This window comes from Artemia sp. Qi Xiang Cuo, chromosome 4 (assembly GCF_049724085.1).
Source record: "Artemia sp. Qi Xiang Cuo chromosome 4, ASM4972408v1, whole genome shotgun sequence".
NCBI classification, from domain to species: domain Eukaryota; kingdom Metazoa; phylum Arthropoda; class Branchiopoda; order Anostraca; family Artemiidae; genus Artemia; species Artemia sp. Qi Xiang Cuo.
The window spans coordinates 87,692,815-87,713,342 of NC_142797.1; the positions used below are offsets into that span (position 1 = coordinate 87,692,815).

Sequence of the window (20,528 nt, forward strand, 5' to 3'; positions counted from 1 at the left end):
GCGTAGTTTATTTTCAGATAGAAATTATGTTTTTGAGGAGGACACTTCCCCACAGCTCTCAGGGCAAGGGTTCTAAGATGTGCCCTAGGAGCCTACATAGTTTTTGTATAAAGCGTTGTCGTAGAAACTTCAAAAACGGATTATTCAATTGGAAATTCAAAGGGCTAGTGCCCTTTTTAATAGTCGAAAGTGATTGTAGGGCAACTAAAACCCCTTCTACGCCCACCATTTATCCAAATACATCCAATCAAAATTTTGCGATAGCCATTTTGTTCAAAGAAATGCAAATGAATGTGCAAAATGTGAAAGAAATACAAATGACATGTGCATTGTCAGTTTAATATACATATACTGATATTTAGTAATCAACATGTTAATATTATTTGATTTATTAAAGTTATAAAAGTAAAAACATGTATATTTTTTTAATAAAGCGCAAATTATGTTCCGGCCTTAGGAAGATATGATGGATTTTAACCGTGCTCTTGTAGATTTGTGCTCGTTTTGAGTTTGACTCGGTTGTTTATGGTAATTTCTGTTCATTTTGGGTTTCATTTATTTATCGATGCTGATTTGTGGTAGTTTCACGCTTGGTAGATTATTTGATTTAATTTTCGCTCATTTTTAGTTTAATGGAGTTCTTTACTTTTCTTTGAAAAACTTATTTTGTGGAAAAAGTTTTTTTAATTAATCATAACAAAAGACCATGATTAGTACACTAATTAAAGCTAGGAACGCCGATTTTTTGAATATTTACACTTACACTGCAGGACGAAGTCGAAAATTTTCACAAACAAAGCTAAACTTGAGTGTTACACAAGCAGCTATATACAGCGCTAATAACGTCATCTCCAATCCGCTGTAGCCATTACCTGGATTAAATTGCAGACTGTCAAAAGTGCATACCAGCAATATCTCAGGAACGACTTAAAGTATTAAGTTGAAACTTTTAGGGTATGATGAGGGGGGTGTTGAGCTAATAAAAATTCACTGTATGCATGCTGCTTCTTCTACGACTATCAGTTACTAGTAATAATTCTACTTCTGCTACAAGTACCACTATTACTAAGGCTAATAGTATTTAGGCGATACCTTTCAGGGATTATTAAGGGGGGTTTGGGACTAAATCAAAGCTAACTATTTGCATGCAGCCTTTCAAAAAGCCACGAATATCTCAGAAACGGCATAAAGTATTAAGTTAAAACTATCTTAGCATGATGAACTAACAAAAATGGCACAATCTGAACATACTACTATAGCTTCTACTACTAATACTACCACTACTATCATTACTACTACTCCCAATGCTCCCAATATTACTTCTGCTATTACAATTACTACTAATGCTAAGGATATTGGGTCAAATTTCAGGGAATAATGTGAGCGGTGTTGAACTAAATCAAAACACTATGTGCATGAAGGTTGTCCAAAGGGTGTTTCAGCAATATTTAATGAATGGCTTCGAGCATAAAGGTAAAGCTTTTAAGGCATTTTTAGGCTGAAATTGAACTAAATCTAAACACCCTATGTATATATAGGTTATCAAAGGGGTATATCAGAAAATATCTCAGAAACGCCTTAGGCTATCGAGCTAAAGCTTTCACGGCTGCTAAACTTACTAAGACTTTTGTTACTATTTCTTCTACTACTACTGGTATTATTGAACTAAATCAAAATAATTGAAGTGCATCCAGATTGTCAGAATGGGATAGGCTTGACATCTTAGGACTGGAATAAGGTTTAAACAGATATTTTCAAGGAAAGTTTATGTTGGTGTAAAACTAAATCAAAAGGCTCTGTGTGCATACTTGCTGTCAGTAGGATGTATCAGCAATATTTCAAGAACGGCTGACGGTATTAAATTGAATTTTTCAGGGCTACAACTACTACTACTGCTACTACTATTAAATTATATCAGAAGGGTTTAAGTGGACCAGGTTGTCAAAATAGCATAGATACAGTTTCTTACAGACAGAAGTGTTTATTGAGTTTATTTTCAGGGAGTGTTAAGGGGGTGTAAAACTAAATCAAAAGGGATGCACTATTTGTTTATCTAGATTATCAAAAGGGTTTATTTGTAATATCACAGTATCAGCTAAGGGTGTTTTGTTAGAACTTTTAGAGAATGCTATTGGAAATGTTGAACTAAATCAAAAGACACTATGTCCATCCGAATTTGTCATAAGGGATTGTTTGCAATATCTTCGGAACGGGTCAAGGTTTTAAGTTGAAGTTTTAAGGGAATTTTCGACTAAATATGGACGCTAAAAGGGCGTATATGCAATGTGTCTTGAATGGCTAATGGCATTAATATGAAACTGTCAGGGGATGCTAGGGTGTACGTTGAACAAAATCAAATCGTTTTATATGCACATAGGTTGTCAAAATGGCTTATCAGCAAATAATCAGGAACGATTAAGGGTATTAAATTGAATCTTTCCGGGCTACTACAACTGCTACTTATGCTACTACTACTAGTACTACTGCTGCTGTAACTATTTATGACTGTGCCTGTTTGTGTTTGTGACTACTTGCAACTGCAAAAGCTTACGATTGAGACTCCAACTGTCTTTGACTGCGACTCTGACCACTTGGAACTATCATTGTCCCTACATGCGACTTTGACTGCAACAACTACTTGCGTCTGCGACTACTTACAACTGCAATTACTTGCGACTCAGATTGTGAATACTTGAAATTGGGACAATGACTACCCTGCGACTGCGACTACTTGTGATTGTTACTGTGACTAATTAGAACTGCAGCTACGGCTGGAAGCAATTATGACTACTTGGAACTGCACCTGTGACTACGTCCGGCTGCTACTACTACTACTACTACTATTTAACTAAATCAAAAAGTTTAAATGAGTCCAGGTTGTGAAAAGGGCTTAGATGCAATATCTCAGGAATGATATAGGCTATTAAGTTGAAACTTCCAGGGAAAAATTAAGGGGATGTAAAACTAAATGAAAATAAACTATGCATATCCAGATCGTTAAAAGGGTATCGGTGCAACTTCCCAGAAAACTCCCGGGACTCTTTTAGGATATATAGGGTGTGTATCCCCCAATGTAAAATTTCCCCTGGAAAGTTTACCCCGGGAATTCCCCTCCCCCATGGAAAATTCTTCCCATGGAAACCCACCCCAAGCATAAAATATATCCCCCAAAAATGTCTGTATACATCCCAATAACAAATATTATGCGTAAAGAACGAACAAATTTTATAACTTAGACCTATCCCCAGTAGCTGTGGGGAGTCTTGTTGTCTCCAAAGGTATAGTTATTGTATATTTCAACCATGCTGAACAAAACCACCATTTCAGAATTTTGATCAAATGATTTTGGGAAAAAATGGGGCATGGAAGGGGGCTAATTGCCCTCCAGTCTTTTTGGTCACTTAAAAGGGCACTAGAACTTTTAATTTCTACAAAATTCCACATTTTCGCATGTAGGAGCTTGAGGCCTTTACATTAGGGTTCTCTGATACCCTGAATCTGATTTTGTAATTTTCATTGAGATTCTTTGACTTTTAGGGGGTGTTCCTCCCCTTTTTGGAAAATCAGGTAAATTTTTCCAGGCTTGTAACTTTTGATGTGTCATAGCAAAGTTGTTGAAACCTATATGTTTGGAATCAAAATGATAAGCTAAATCTTTAGGTACATCTATCGGTATCAAAATTCTTTTTTTTAGTTTTGGTTACTGTTGAGTCGCGTTGCTCCTTACTTACAGTCTGTACCACGTACTGTTTGAAAAACCGCAATAATATAAAATGTTCTTTTCTTAACCGATGAAATGACTATGTCAACTAAAAACAAACAGAAATTAATAATAAAAAAATTGTACAAGAAAAGTTTTCCAAAGAAAAGTAAAAATCTACATTAAACCATGGCCGGTTAAAATGAATGATACTTGAAAAAGAGGAGATACCTGGTCATTTTTGAAAAACTTAAATAAACCTCCTTTATAAGAAAGGGATAGGAATGTTGCTGGTTATAATGAATGATAATTGAAAAAGAGAAGATACCTAGTCATTTTTAAAAAACTTAAATTATCCTCCTTTATAAGAAAGGTGATAGGAATGTGGGAATTAGAGAGGCGTTAGCATTTTTTCTGTAGAAAGCAAATCACTTTTGCATGATGATGCTTTTTAGACTATAGGTAAATATTGCTGCAATAGGTAAATTTTGAAGAGAACACCAGTGTGGTTTAAAAAGGGAGAACATAGGTTGACCAAATTGTCATTCTTACATTAGTAATTGAATAAAAAACAGTTTTTTTTTTCAACTGAAATTAAGGAGAAACATTAAAATTCAGAACAGATATGAATTATTACGCGTATGAGGGGGGTCGCCTCCTCCTCAATACAGAGCTCTTTATGCAATTTTTTTTAGCTTTTTAAAAGAGCTTATTATTCTAATTAAACGGCCTTTGTGATTCAGAAGTCAGTCTTAAATAATTGGGAAAAAAATAATCAAACTTTAGCGTAAAGAGCGGGATATTAAGGAGAGGGTGACCCCCCTTATTCCTGTCAGTTTTAAGTTTTAATGTTGCTCCTTACTTTCAGTTGAAAAACTTTTCTTCATTTAATTTCTCAACGTTTTTTGAATAATGTTGGAAAATCAGGCTCCCCATCCATGGAAAATTCTCTTCCCCCACGAAAAATTCCTCCATGGAAAGATCCTCCCCGTAACCTTCCCCCCCCCCACCTCCTCCAGAAAAATACCCCCTGAAAAATGTCTGTATACTTTCCAATAACCAATGCTATATTTAAAGAATGGACAAAGTTCATAGCTTGCAGCCCTCCCCCGGGGACTTTGGCGGGTCAAATCATCCTCAAGTACATAGCTATTAGGTTTTTGACTATGCTGGAAAAAATGGCTATCTCAAGATTTAGATTGGTCGACTTCGGGGAAAAAATGAGCGTGAAAGGGGGCTAACTGCCCTTGATTTTTTTGGTCGCTTAAAAAGGGCAGTAGAACTTTTGATTTCTGATCAAATGACCCCTCTCTCGATGTTCTATGATCACCGGTTCAATCAATCACCCCTGAAAAAAAAAACAAAAAAACAAAGTGATAAACACCCATCCGTGATCTTTCTTCCCGCAAAAAATACAAAATTCTACATTTTTGTACATAGGAGCTTGAAACCTCTACACTAGGTTCTCTGGTATGCTGAATCTGATGGTGTCATTTTCATTAGGATCACTTGATGTTTTGGGGGTGTTTGCCCAACTTTTGATGGTTAACATTAAATTGAAGGAATTTTACATATTTTGAATAAGCATTAAAATTTCATCCTTTTGATGTATTTTTTTAAAAAAATCAAAACTATGTTTCTTAGAGTTTCGGTTACTATTGAGCCGCAGCGCTCCTTACTTACAGTTCGTTACGACGAACTGTTTGATTGAAAAAGTGTACTGGATCATCAGGTTTAAATAGATCTTTCCTCATATTTTAAATGTGAACAGCCCTCAGTAATATAACACACTTAAATTAACATAAATTAAAATTTAATATGAAACATTTATATGTGAACAGAAGTAAACATTAAATGGATAGTCCTGAGTTAAATAGATTGTGAACAGGTATTTGATTAAAGCCAATAGAAAAGCTTCAGTGAAGGTTCTAACCTTGTATGGTATATCAGGTAAATACCATAAAATGATTAGTGCTATGTATGAGAGTAATATTGCTGAAGTTGAGGTCGGAAGTGAAGTTATTACCTGGTCTGGTGTCAAATCAGAACTTAAGGAGGGTTGTGTCCTATCCCTCTTTCTATGGATTATTTAGATGAACTTAGTCCTAGGGAACACAGAAAAAAGATATGGGAGAGCATGGAATGAAATTAAAAGGTGAAACTCTTTAACTTAGATTATACTGATGATTTAAGCATCCTAGATGAAAATGTTGGCAAAATGAACGAACTTTTAGAGGTTTTTCGAGTTCAAGGTGAAAGAATAGGCTTGATAATCAAGTGTCAAAAAGAAACAGCCACTTAGAATAGAAGCTATGGTAATGACGGTGGTTAATTATGGTTCAGAAACGTTAGCGTTTTGAAAGGCTTTGGACGATTTGTAACTTGTTTTCCAGAGGACCACTTTCTAGGGCTATAATGAAAAATGGTTGAGATGGCTAGGACAGACTATGGATAAGGACACACATATGGTCTCAGAATGAGGTGGTGAGTGGTTGTAAGGAAAGACTTAAGGAAACTGGAACTTTATTAGAGTGAGTAAAGAGTGAAGCTTTGAATATATAAGGGTAGAGGACGACCGTGCTCAGCTGTGTTGGCCTCAGGGGGTTTTTGTAGTAGCAGTAGTTGTTGTTATTGATGTTTGGACAAAATAAAAAGAGGCTGCCTTGGAATACTCATCATTCCCAGTAAAGTGCAAATAACGATCTGGTCCTTAGAGGGTTTAATGGGGTAACAGCACCGCTTTTAATTATTATGATTTCTGTTTGTTTTAAGTCTGGCTTGAATGTTAGTTCAAATTTACGTTCGGTTCGGGTTTCATCTTTTTATCTATAGTATTTGGGATTTTCAGTATAATGTGATAATTTTCACTATAATGGGTTTGGTACTGCAGAAATTTTTGTGTAGTAGTAGTAGTTGTTCTTGTTATTGATGCTTGGACAAAATAAAAAGAGGCTGCTTGGAATACTCATCATTCCCAGTAAAGCGCAAATAACGATCTGGTCCTTAGAGGGTTTAATAGGGTCACATCACCGCTCTTAATTGTTATGATTTCCGTTTGTTTTAAGTCTGGCTTGGATGTTAGTTCAAATTTACGTTCGGTTCGGGTTTCATCTATTTATTCATAGTATTTGTGATTTTCAGTATAATGTGATAGTTAATTCTTTTTTCTGTTCGTGTTCGGCTTTATTGATTCATTCATAGTAATAGTAGCATAGTAGCTTATTTTAAGGTTTTAATTTGGCTCTTAACTTTTTTTTGAAACATGTTTTTTGGGGAAAGTGTTTTGGAAAATTAGTTACCTAAAGAGAAAGCTAGAAATTCAAATTTTTGCTTGAGTGACGCGCTATCCCGATATCATAGGACCATTAGTTTGATTCAATGAACCCTTGCAAAAAAACTTATCCGTAAATAAGTTTTTTGGGAAAATCAAAAATCGAATTCTTAGCTTAGAGGAACTTCAAACCTCTGTGAGTTTTCCAAATATTTTCTGTGCAATTTTACCAAGATTTGTGATTTTCCTTGAAAACGACTGCCAAATCAAGAATTTATGGAAAGGTCTTTTGTTAGACTAGAGATATTTACCTTACATTTTCTGTGATTCATGTCCTTCACCCTTTTGATATTTATCTGTTTTGTCCGTATGTCTTTTGATATTTACTTTCAGTAAAACGCACCAGCCGAGGTACAAATAGGGACGTCACTTGGTAGTTTTTGTCTTACAAATTGAATGTTTTTGGTCTGAACGTGGCTTAAGACAGTAAGTTGTTATGCTAGTCTTTTCTACGACGTCTTCTTTAGGCACTTATAATATACGCAGTTTTACCAGTTTAAGAAAATGTAAAGAATGAATAGGATTTTTTTTTTAGTGAAGATGATAAACAGTCATTTTTCAAAATTTAGGATGGAGGTCATTTTTTCCTGTTTTAAAATGAAACTATAATAAAAGCATTATTCAAAATATAAGGTTCAGGGCTGTAGCTTCCTAGCCTTCCCCTAGTTTGCACTTCTGAATATATATGATACTTTTACAATAAACTCGTGCTGTAACTTCCATGATGTAAGATGTATGTATTCCAGGTGAAATTGTCGCACATTCTTTCACCGCTCCATCCTATACAAAAATCAGAACAGAAGAAGATGCGAAACGCGTGCTGTTAGAATTTGATTTTAACCACAGATTTGGACCGTGCTCAGGTATTAGTCGTTCGGATCGTTGGAATCGCGCAAGAAAATTCAATCTGAATCCACCTGATCAATTGCCTCGTATTCTTGTACAGTACCCGAACCTGAAGGCAAAGTAAGTGTGATTCAACTCTCTCTCTCTCTCTCTCTCTCTCTCTCTCTCTCTCTCTCTCTCTCTCTCTCTATATATATATATATATATATATATATATATATATATATATATATATATATATATATATATATATATATATATATATATATATATATATATATATATATATATATATATATATATATATATATATATATATATATATATATATATATATATATATATATATATATATATATATATATATATATATATATATATATATATATATATATATATATATATATATATATATATATATATATATATATATATATATATATATATATATATATATATATATATATATATATATATATATATATATATGTGTGCGTTTGTGTGTCTGTGTGTATTTGATTTTTTTAAAAGATTAGTTGCTTGAAATTTATTACCCTAAAGTATTTGAATGTATGCCACCAGCCCTGTCACCCCAGCACCAATAAAAAAGACTGTGAAATAATGTGATGTTACATGGAAAGGAGAATTGATAAATTAAACGAAAACTTACCAAGTTTGAAGTTTGATTGTAATTCTACTCCAAAGAAGGAGCGCCAGCGTAGCTGAGAGTTCAACTGAGAGATAGACGCGTGCAGTCTCCTCGATTGACCAAAGCAACACCAGTATTTTAAAGTCATTATAATATGCAGTTGTTAAGCTCATGCTGAAATGCTGAGAGTTCAACGGGAAGGGAAATTGGGAGGGCAGTTGAACTCTCAGCCAAGCGGGCGCTCCTTCTTTGGATTAGAATTAAAACCAAACTTCAAACTTGGTAAGTTTTCGTTTAAGTTATCAATTCTACTCCAAAAGGAGTGCCTTACCTCCGCCTTCGAGTTTAGCTGAGATTTTCAAGTTCAGCATGAGCTAAACCAGCATTAATGATCAATAATAGCCCTATTCATTAAAAGGGGCTCGTTTACAAAAATTCAATTATGGTAAGATATTTCAAATATAACAAATTACAGTGAATAAATTGAAAAGACAGATAACTGCTGACCACTTTCAATTCGTTTATTATAAAACCTTGCAAATGTTTTGGCATTTGTCCAGCCTACATATTTTATGATTTGATCTACATCAATTCCTCTTGCTTTAAGGTGGGACGTTGAGGCAGACCGTGTGCTATGAGCACCATAAACACTGATATCTATACCGACAAGAAATAAAACTTCTTTTATCCCTCTAGAGATAGATGACTTGGACGCAGCAGTATGAGGCTTACGATATGTAAGAAAAAGTGCGTCGTTTCGATTCGGATATGATGTCATTCTAATATACCGAGCTAGATGCGTCACCGGACACAGGGACGACTCTTGAAAAGGCCGAAATTTAACTACTGATTTGTTGTTGCCCGGTTTAGTTGTGTTTAACAACACAATGATTTGAAAATCAAAACTTCCATCGTCATTATGTACCATATTAATAAGTGATAAACTGGTCAAAAACTGAACTCTTTCACAAGCTGATAAAATCAATAAAACTGCTAATTTTTGTGTTAGTATCTTTAATTGAAGATTTTCGATATCCCAAGCTGGCAGTCTAAAGAGATCGAATACACATTTTACATCCCAAATACTTTAAATCTTGGGTAGACTAGGCCTTCTATTAAAGACACCTCTCATAAACTTCTTGGTGATGTGATTACTGCCTAACTGAAGGCTTGGTAGAATTGTCGATAAAGCACTCCTCGTAGTATTAATATTATGTATCCAACACCTGAGTGAAAAAGTTCCGTAAGAAATGTCAAAGTCTCCGGTAGAGTTGCCTCCAAGGCCTGGACTGTGTTTCTTCCACAAAAGTCAATCCATTTTTCAATGTAAACTTTGTACTGGCGCTTAGTTGAATCCCGCCATCCATCCATGATAATATCGACTGTGGAGGGAGAATATCCTTGGTGGTGAAGCCCTTGCCGGAGACGACACAAGCCGCTAGGTGTAACGTCTTGGACAATGGATGGTGCAAGGTCGGTTTCAGTGGGAGAGACAAAGTAAAAATGTCATTTGGTGGAAATATGGAAGTTCCTATTAAAAGCGTTAATAGTAAGGGAACCAAACTTGTGTGGTCCAGTTTGGAAAAATCAAATACAAGTGACCTGATCTATTTCCCCCTTCTGAAGGGTCCTCAGAAGCAAACTGAATGGGGGGAATGCATAAAAGAAATGAGGCTTCCAACTCATTGCAAATGCATCTACGAACAAACATTCTGGATCTGGTTTCCAAGAAACAAATGGTTTAATCTGAAAATTTAATCTAGTCGCAAACAAATCAATATCTATTGACTGATATACCAAAAAATTCAAAATAATAAATATTCCAGAATCCAATTTCCATTCTTTTTCATCACAAATTTTTTGTAATGCTTTATTCGCAATATTAGCAAACTCAGGTACATGTTCTGCAAATATCCACCCTTTGCCCTGCAGTACTACCTGCCAGACCTTATTTGCGAAATAATTACAAAATTTAGATTTTGATCCTCCCATTTTATTTATATAAGCTACTGTGGTTATATTGTCAGAACGCAGCCGAACATGCATGCCTTTAATATCATGGGCAAAACATTTTAATCCCAGATAGACGGCCTTCGTTTCTAAGACATTGATATCAAATCTCTTCTCTTCTGAGGACCATTCACCTGTGGCCGTTTTCATGGAATATTCATCCACGAGTGCCCAACCTAGTTTCGACGCATCACTACACAAATATTTGTCAATTGATCTAGACTCAATTGCTTTAGAAGCATGATTGGCAATATCCAACCACCATTGTAGTTCCGAATTTACATCGGATGTTAAAATTATCCTTGCCGCAAAATCACCCTTCGCGTACCTTAATGCTTGAGTTTTCAACGATTCCGCTTTCCGGTAATATAAAGGCCCTCATTCTACTGCTGGAAATGTTGAAACAAAAACGCCAAGAGTTTCGGCCAATTCTTGAATCGTAGTCAATTTTTGACTAAGAATTTTTGAAACCAAATGTATAACTTTTTTAATTTTACTTTCCGGCAGGAAAATACGCATTGATCGCGAATCTAACAAAAAGCCCAGAAATTCTATTTGTTGGCTTGGAATCAGAACTGACTTTCCCGGATGAATCACAAACCCCAGCTCTGACAGTAATTTCGCTGTTTCATAGACATTATTTTGACACTCTAAATATAACCTTCCCAGAAGGAGAGAATCATCTAAATACGTAACTGACAAATACCCTTTTCTTCGAAGCAGAGAGATAGCAGGTTTTTTTTATAAGTTTCGTAAGAACCCTTGGGGCAGATGATAAGCCATTCGGCATTGCCATAAAGGTCAACTTGAAAAAAAAGCCACATTTGATCATCAAAATCAACCGAGCATGAATAATAAAAATCGACTAGGTCAATAGAGGCCATATAACAGTTTTTTGTCATTAAAAGAACCGCAGACTGAACACTTTTCATTTTAAAATGGTAATATTTAATGTTTTCATATAAATTTTTAAGATTAAGAATAAACCGGGTAGACCCATCTTTCTTTGGGACTGTAAAAACAGGAGAAATACAACTTATTTCCGTTATTCTGAACTCGGGTACTTTAACAATAACACCTTTATGCAATAAAATATCAACTTCTTTTCTTATAGCCTGTATTTCTTCAAACGTAAGACTTTAGTTTTTGTTTTCAAAGCTTTTAGTGGTGTTTTCTCAAATTCAATCTTATAGCTTGAGGCTACAATATTCAAAATATACAAATCACTGGTTATTGACTGCCATTTTGAGATGTACTTACTAATTCTCCCAGCTTTAATGTTATCAGCCAAATGTTGTGACTGCCTATTGAAATTAACAACTAAATCATAAAAATCAAGGGCGGGGTATGTTAAATAGTACAAACTAGCTATTTGCGATCCCTTTTCTGGAAAATTTTGGAATTTGGACCTCTCTTGATTGTCCTGGCCCTGCCTTCTGCGATAATTTGGACGGGGGGCCTCGTTCTGCCATCGGCGATAACGGTAGGCCCCCCTTGCACGTTTTTTGGTCTTCCAAAAGGTGTTTCAAATCTGCCACGGATTTAGCTTTAGACGTTGTTTTGGCAACATCTTTGCCAAAAAGATACTCCGTGACTTTGACTTCAGGAGCACATAAAGCTGATGCTACAGTGGGATCTGGGCTCAATTCCAATTTCATCGCGTGACGTCTTTTTAAACTTAGATCGTAATTGGTGAGGCTAAGCATTTGCACTGCATCTGTAAGGTTTTTGACAACCTTTTCTTTAATATGCTCATATTCTAGCTCAAGAATCGCATTTGCTGCCTCTAAAACACAAAATGTTGAGTGAGCAATTGTCCGCTGCACTTGAAGGGCCTTAGCATCCCTCTGTTTAGCCTGTGATGAGAGAATAGCCCAAATTTCACTATTCACCTTTGGAGGAACAATTTTTTCGGTATTCGCAGGCCTAGGGTGGTGCTCAAATAACTCTTTTAGCTTCACTATTTCCAAAGGCTCAGAAAAAGCTCTATTTGCAACTTTCGCAAGTTTCTTATGGATCTTGAGACCCTCTTTGGTACCAGAACGTTCTTCAGAAATCTTTTTGAATAGAGCGTCATTTGACGTGTTTTCTTTTAATCTTTTACCTTTGTGCTTTTCCAGAGAAGCCTTCCGCTTTGTTTCATGGATTTTTGTGGGGCTCCGAGAGCAAGATTTTTCGTTCCTAGAACTAATTTCTGGGCTCCCAGAGCCATACCGAGCACGAGTTTGAAACTCTGGGCTCCGAGAGCCATTTGTTTGATCGCTATCACTCTCACTTGAGAGTATTCTGCGACGCAAATGAGCTTTATATTGCCTTCCACGCCTCTCACGATCATAATCTTCATCGACTAAATTGTCCAACAATCCAATCACTATCTCACTATCACTCATTATTTAATTTGGTCCGAATCAAAGCGAATGCTAACGTCAACTGGTGTTGCTTTGGTCAATCGAGGCGATTGCGCGCGTCTATCTCTCAGTTGAACTCGAAGGCGGAGCTGAGGCCTTCCTTTTGGAGTAGAATTATAATTAAAGATATCAAACCCAAAAATAAACTATATGTCCGAACATTTGAACGAGATGTAGCTCACAAATAACGTCTAATTGAAAATGAAATAAAACTGAAAGAAAAATGGCTCAGTGACCGTCATCAGCAGATAAACTGAGTTTATCTGCTGATGACGGTCGCCATGTATATGATCGAAATATCCAGAATTTTTATCATTGTTTTTCATTGGCTAATAGAAAGATTTATCCCTGTTTGAACTGTTATTTATTACACTATTTCTAGTTGGGCCAATCCCTTGTATATCGGATAGGCTTTTATTTTTTTTAGCTTTACTATTAAATTTTGCCAACTTTAGAAAACTTTTATCTAGAGTTATTCGCCTCTGCTACTACTGCATTCAGCGCAACTAGTTCAGGCTATGGCTATTGTAAAGGAAAAAAAAAAAACAAAGATCAGTTTCAAATGTTTTTCAAAGTGGTACGTGTAGTTGTGATTGAGCAGTGGTGATAAAACCCTACTAGTTAAAGTTTTATTCAGTGACCCAGCCACTTTATTATTGCTAAATTACTGTTTCCTGTTTAATTCTCCTGAATGCAGATACTTTCCGCGTAGGGCTATTCGCCGCTAATCGGCTGCTGCTGCATCCTGTGCAACCACTTCAGACTACGTCTGTTGAATAGGTAAAAGAAAGATCATTTTCAGCTGTAATTCAAAGTTGCCATGTAGAGTACAGGCTTGGCTTAACATTGGCGACTTACCTTTATAAGTTATGGCTTGTTTATAATATTTTTTGAGCCACTTGGAAGCCAAAATGATTATCTACACAAAATAAACAATAGAGAAGCAGCAACCAATTACTGTTTCTAGTTATATTATGCTAAATATCTAGTGGAAACAACAGTTTGATTATATATATAGAGATTGAGAATATTTTCAAATACATTTTAGCATGTTCTGACGACCGGAATCTACTTTTTGATTGTTTATTTGGTATGTATCTTTAGTGGTTTGATGTCCATGTACATGAGAGCTGACAGAAGCATTAGATTCCCGTGTTTCAAGTTGTGATTGTAAAGTTTTAATTTTCTTTCATTTTTAAAGCGCCTGATGTTTGAGGTAATTTAGAAAGTCACTATAGAAGTCTTCTTTATTCTTTGGATTTAAAAAATATTTTAAAAGTTGTAGAATGTACTTTTGACTCCAGTAACTAAGTTTTGTCGTCAATTTTTATCCCTATTTCTTCCTTTATCATGCTTTTGTTAGTTTTATCACAGTCTCTTTTATGTTTTTTTTTTAAATCAGTGTTTCTTTTAGTTTAAAGGAATTATTGATTTGAATGATTTATCGGATATTTTTATCTCGCGGAATAACTACAAGTACCTGGAACCACGGCTTCGCCAGGCCTCTGCGCTCGGCACGCCGCAGGCTTGTATATATTTGATTATTTCATTACGCTTTAGCATAATCATCGCGTTATTCTTTAGTTTTAAGTCATGAATCAATAATTTTAATCGAGTTAAGAAATTCTGGCGTAAATTCAATTTGATCCTTCCTGTTAATGTATCAAAGAATCATCCATTTTATAAATTTGTTTGTCTCCCTGGACTCGTTTTAATTCTCGCGGCTGCTTCTCTCCTAACTGCAGATTTCGTTTATTCGATATGATCATCCCTGCCGCTTTTATTCTAACCGCAGATTTCTTTTTAAATTATTTTGATTTGGGATTCGTTGTGATGCTTGTTGTCGCATGTTTTCTAGTCGCAGATCTTGTTGCGCTTCATTTTTGTGCATCATTACCTCAGACATTTTTCCATATCTCTCGCTTAAGCTGTTTGGATTTATTTGAAATCACGTTAATTTTGCATGGTGTCATAGATACCAAAAAACTTCTTTTTTCTTTAGATGTTGAGAGTCCTTTGTCATCTTGTGTAATTTTGCACGTGCCACAGATACTAAAAACCAATTTCCTTCATTCTGTTCATTCATCATATTGCAATTTCGCTTTGTCTTCTAATTGCAGATTTGTGTACGCAGTATTTCCGTTTACATTTCATTGTGATTTTTGCTGTTTTCTGTTCCATGCTTTAATTTTGTTTAGTCATCTAACGGCAGGGCTCGTTGTGCAACGTTTTCATTTGCAGTTCAATATAGTTTTGCTAGTTTTTGCTCCATACCTTTTTATTTAGCTGTGTAGAGTCCTTTGTCATCTTGTGTAACTTTGCACGTGTCATAGATACTAAAAACCGATTTCTCCTTCGTGTCTATCCTTCACAGACTCACGCATTCTAAATTAACACGTTCTTTCAATTCATCGAAATTTTGCTTTGTCATCTAATTGCAAATTTCTTTGTGCAATATGTTCGTTTACAATTCAATGTGATTTTTGCTGTTCCTTGTTCCATGCCTTTTTCTTTAGCTGTTCAGGTGTCATCTTGCGTAATTTTACAGGCGCTATAGATACTAAAAATGAAACGTCCACTCCGTGGGAAAAAACAATGTAATTTATGCTCTGTAAATGTGTCGTCACTCGCATATTTTTTTTCCAGAATTAAGGCTCGAGACGAATTTTTAAACTCGTGACCCTTCTAGATCGTTTTTTCGGGCTAAAAAATCCCTGGGTGCCAATTTAAAAAAAAAACATATGAAGCCGTTTTCAAGAAAAAAATTATAAATACATAAATAAATACATAGGCTACACAGTTGATCCTTTAAAGAGAGTAGATAGATATCAGTGTCCCATCTTTCACTGTTAACACTGGCTCTCTAGCCTTTAAAATTGATTAATTTAACCAAAGACATATTTTACGTGTTTAGTATGAATAAACAGTATTTCATTATATATAAAAAAAAAACATTTCGTCTTGTTACGTGCAACTTAGTGTAAAATTTATATCATAGATATTCTGCGATTGTAGACGACTGCGACAAAATTTATTCAAGCAAATCTGCTAGTGGTTTCAATCTCGTCTAGGATCCATCAGTCTTGTCATTTTATATAGATATGGACTAGAAATAACTTCTGTTTCATGGGGGAAAAGATGGGTAATTTAAGCGGGGAGGTGATCCAAATTAGCGGGGGAATAGCGGAGGTGATCCAGATAAGCGGGGGAGGTGAACACTTCCTACTTGTGGACTTGGGAAGCCATTGTAAGAAATAATTCTTGCAAAAAATGTCTATTCCCCTAAGTATAATATCAAAGATACGGAAAACCAATACTATAGGCTACCAGAATGGCACATTCTAAATAAACCTGCTTTTTCATGAAAGAGATATATCTGACAACGTTTGTCAAAATTTGACACTATGTGTTCAACCTTTCAATTTTAAAGTTACATTTTCATCTAGGTATATTTTGATATGTACCTTGTTTTTTATTTCAATTAAAAGTTATTTCTATTATTTACAGCAACTGGCAAAAATATGGACTCTAAGACAGACGAAAAGGAACAAGTACTGCTATTATTGCTATGAATAATGAACTGAACCCCCCCCCCCTTCAACAAGAATTTTAGGGCTATAAACTATGTTCAGTAGGGCTATGTAAACTATGTTTTCTTCTTGTTTGTGTTCTTCTTGTTTCTTCTTGTTTATTTTTTAGCTTTAAAAAAAGATAATATAAAGGGACCAAAGAATGTAGAAAGCTATTACTCGAATTTGTGGTATTTTTGTTTCATTTTCTTGTGTTCTTTTTGTTTTTGTTTTGTGTTCATCTGTTTTCTGCTATTTTTGATGTGATAAACGTTTTTTGTTGTCTATTCTTTGCCTTTTTTGTTGTTGTATATATTACTAATTTATAATGTGTACTGTTCAGTTAGGGTTGGATGTGCTGTTTTTCGAACTTTTAAGAGAATATTCGTAATTTGTCCATGATTAATATTGTACAACTGATTCCATCTTTTACTTTTTAAATGAGTTTGACCAAAGCATACGTTCCTTCTTTGAATTTAAGCTCTGTAAATAGTTGTTTTTTTTTACTTTTCCATAATAGAAAAATTAGAGTAGCAAAAATGCTTTTCTTTAGAGAAGCAAATCAAAAAATGAAATTTTCTTTTTCAATACCCTTGAAATAATTATACACATTTGTTTATTTTATTTTTGTTTAATTTTTATTATAGTTTTATCATTACGGTAATTCTTTTATAGCTTCGATACATTTGCCACCGGTAATTATTTCTATAAGTGCAGGGTGTTTTTCTTATATTTTCTTTTTCTTACCCAGCTTTTACGCGAATGTATCTACAATGTCAAAGAACATCAGTCTTAGAGATAATACAATTAACAAATAAATCGCAAGATTTTAACACTCAAAATTTTACAATCTATAAGAGTAACTTTAATAAGTTCTCTCATTTTTTTTTTCTTTTTAAAAAAAAAAGTGAAATAAATGCATGGATCTAATGCACCTGCTTCTGGACCATTCCTGACGGTTTAATACGGCTTGAGACTTTTGAGTCATCTGTTCGTAGTGCGTTTTTTTTCCTAGCTCTGCCGAACGTCTGACACGGGTCTTGATCAAGCAATTTCTTCAGTTCTTTGTCATGAAACTTTTTTGTCCCAAATCCTCAAGTTTGAAATCATCACTTTTGAGCCGTTGAAACCAGAGTCCGGGTGTCGTGTCTAACAGAACATAGTCGCCGTAAGTGACGATACAAATTCTTTTTTTTTCGGCTGCAGATTTCTTTTGAAAAAAAAATAGTACTATTAAATTTTCCTCAATGCACATTATTTGGCAAAAAAATTAGACTTTTCAGCAATACTCAATAGTGAAAAACTACACATCAAAATCCAAGGTTGCATACCGAACTTCCTTGCAGATGCGTCATCTCTTACAATCCCATGCTTGAATTACTGCTAATGCCATCTTTTAAGAAGCAGTAGGACCTATTCAAGATTCAATAAGTGAAGAAGGGGGAGCAAACGACACATGAGATTGCGATTCCTCAGAATGTGCCATTAAATGAAAAAAAAAACTTGGTCATATTAAATAGTAAGAACAAACCCTAGAATAATGGAAAAAAAATATGGTCATACAAATCACAAAAATATATTTCTGAACTATTTCACTATCTCAATTTTTTAGTCTAACCTATATTTAAGCATTACGCCAGTATCTATTCATTTCCTAAAAATATGCTCAAAATTTATGCCATGAAATCTCCACGGTCAATTTACAAAGGTTTCTTGGGTTCTCTTTTCTTATGGACAGGGTTGAATTTAGAGTTAATTCTATAGGTTTTATATGCTCATGATACTTTCATTTGTCGTAACTTTTAGTACAATTGTATACTCGATATCCTTCACTTGTATGCTTTAGTATAATTGAAATGTATACTTGACTTGTGTACTTTAGTATACTTGATATGCTTGAAACGTTTATTTCAGTGATCTATCTTGCCTTACGAAGGTGAGATTGGAGTTTATTTTTGGTGAATATGACGGTCAAAGTTAAATCTTGTATATTTTCTGCCTAAGCTGGAGGTCTAAACCCTCCGAAAAGTAATTTCAAAAACTCACTTTCATTTACTTTTACCAAGTGTATTTTCTTTCTAATTGATTAGCATATAATTTTTTTTTCTTTGATTTTGTATATAGGGCTCGAATTATATAGGTTTAAATATAAATGCTTATGAAAATAGAATGGCTTTCTTGTTTTTGGTATATGTCTACCTATCGTAGTTGGTTTCACGTTCGATTTTAAATCCCCGCCCTTCCACCCCTGAGTCTATTCTTCACCTAAATTCGGTTATTTGGTAATGTAGCTTAAAAATATATATTACATTTTTAATAACCCATTCTCTGAGTCCATTAACTATTGAATTTGGGCTATTTATTAAATTAGTTTGAAGTATATACATTCCTATTAATATATTTAACATTTTTTTTTCACTACTCTGGACTACCCCAGTTTTCTCTGGTGACTTAGAAGCTATTCTATTTGAAGCTACTTATAATTGGTTCGGCAAAGGAGGTTCGGCATAAAATATTTCTTACTCCGAGTTGACTTCGAGTTGGTTACTTTTCCAATGTTCTGTATGTTCGTTTGGTACAAATTTGTAAGTACCTGTTCGTTTTTCTTTCATGTTGGTATTTTTCGTATTTGTACCTGTAATGTGCCTTTCCTGGTTTCCTTATATTATTCAGTGCAAATAAAATATTTGCAGCTTTTGTAATCCTTAAAAAATAAAGTTTGAATTCTGATAAATCTGGTTAATTTACTAGCTAAGTAATGAGGTTGCTTGTGTCTCATATTTTTGTGTATTTGTTTCAACCTTATTGATTATGCTATAGTAAACCGTAGACTGGCAGGATCAATACAGGATACTAGGGTATATAGGAGCGCTATTATTGATGTTAAAAGTAAATATCACCATCTGGTAGGAGATGTTAAAAGTAAATATCACCATCTGGTAGTGTAAAGGGTTAATTTAAAGCTCAAATTTCGGAAGGGTAACTACCTCCCGGGAAGTTATGATGTTGGTAGACTCCATGATGAGAATTTGAGAGAAACTTTCCAGGAACACCCAGGCTAGGGTCAACCGCCCCCCCCCTAAATAATAGAAATAAAATTAAAAATAAAATAAAATAATTAAACGTGAAAAATAAAGACATTAAAAAATTTCTTAAAATTCTTTTGAAACTACCAAACGAGTGACATTCTTGGGCTGACTCAGGTAGGCTATTCCAAACGATATGACATTCAGTTAATGGATTTAAGTCAGACCTCAACGATGGAGTAAATAAAATATTAATATTCCTTGAATTGCGAAGATGATGCGAAGACCTATTAGTGACGAAAGAAGGAGTAGTTTGAAGGGCTGTGTGAACATCACCATGAATTTGAGGAAAAGTGAAAGACGCGCACGAAACAATGTAGAGACACTGCAAATCAAGTAATGGGCTAGTTCGGTTAGTTGTAGAACAATTTGTTTCCTGTATAAGCCTTCTTGCCTTATCATATAACTTAGAAAGTGGTTTAAAAAAAAAGAGAAAGTTGACATCCACATTGTAGGGCAATAAGAGACGTAGGACTGAACTAAGCAATGGAACAGAATTTTTAAAACTGATCCAGGAAAAATGTGTTTTAGCTTCCTCAAAACTCCAAGGCTCCGTGAGATCTTCATATTAATTAGTGCAATATGATGCTTGACTGAAAGGTTTTCATCGAGAAGAATACCGAGAAATTGGACATATTGTTCTTTAGGTCTACTGAGAGAGCCCCTTGAATGCTGGATATTAGTTAACTCAGGGCATGCCAGAGAAATACAGGAAAAAATTCAAAAACTCGACTTAGTCACATTTAGGGGAAGGCAATTGGCATCAAACCAAAGAACGACTTTCAAAGAGGTCAACTAATTTGGGAAGCATCTCAGACTCAGTTCCTACTACAGTTCCAATGGTATTGTCATCAGCGAAAGCAACGAGAGTGTCCACATCCTGCGAAAACGATGGATTTTTTTTAGCATTGAAAGATTCAGGATGACAT

General features: G+C 34.8%; 2 protein-coding genes across 2 annotated transcripts in view; both read right to left on the minus strand.

The window, feature by feature from the left end:
• The window catches only part of LOC148953589 (beta-1,3-glucan-binding protein-like), a 40,667-nt gene extending 39,818 nt beyond the window's left edge, over positions 1-849 (minus strand). The window contains exon 1 of the mRNA XM_089088018.1: positions 764-849. Coding sequence (XP_088944144.1) covers positions 764-849 — 86 coding nt within the window. The remainder of the gene's footprint in view (positions 1-763) is intronic.
• Positions 850-11,774: 10,925 nt separating this feature from the next.
• On the minus strand, positions 11,775-13,122 carry LOC148953590 (uncharacterized). The gene has a single exon (XM_089087749.1). It carries the CDS (start codon positions 12,924-12,926, stop codon positions 11,901-11,903), a length of 1,026 nt encoding a protein of 341 aa, XP_088943875.1. The 5' UTR covers positions 12,927-13,122; the 3' UTR covers positions 11,775-11,900.
• Between the last annotated feature and the right edge of the window lie 7,406 nt (positions 13,123-20,528).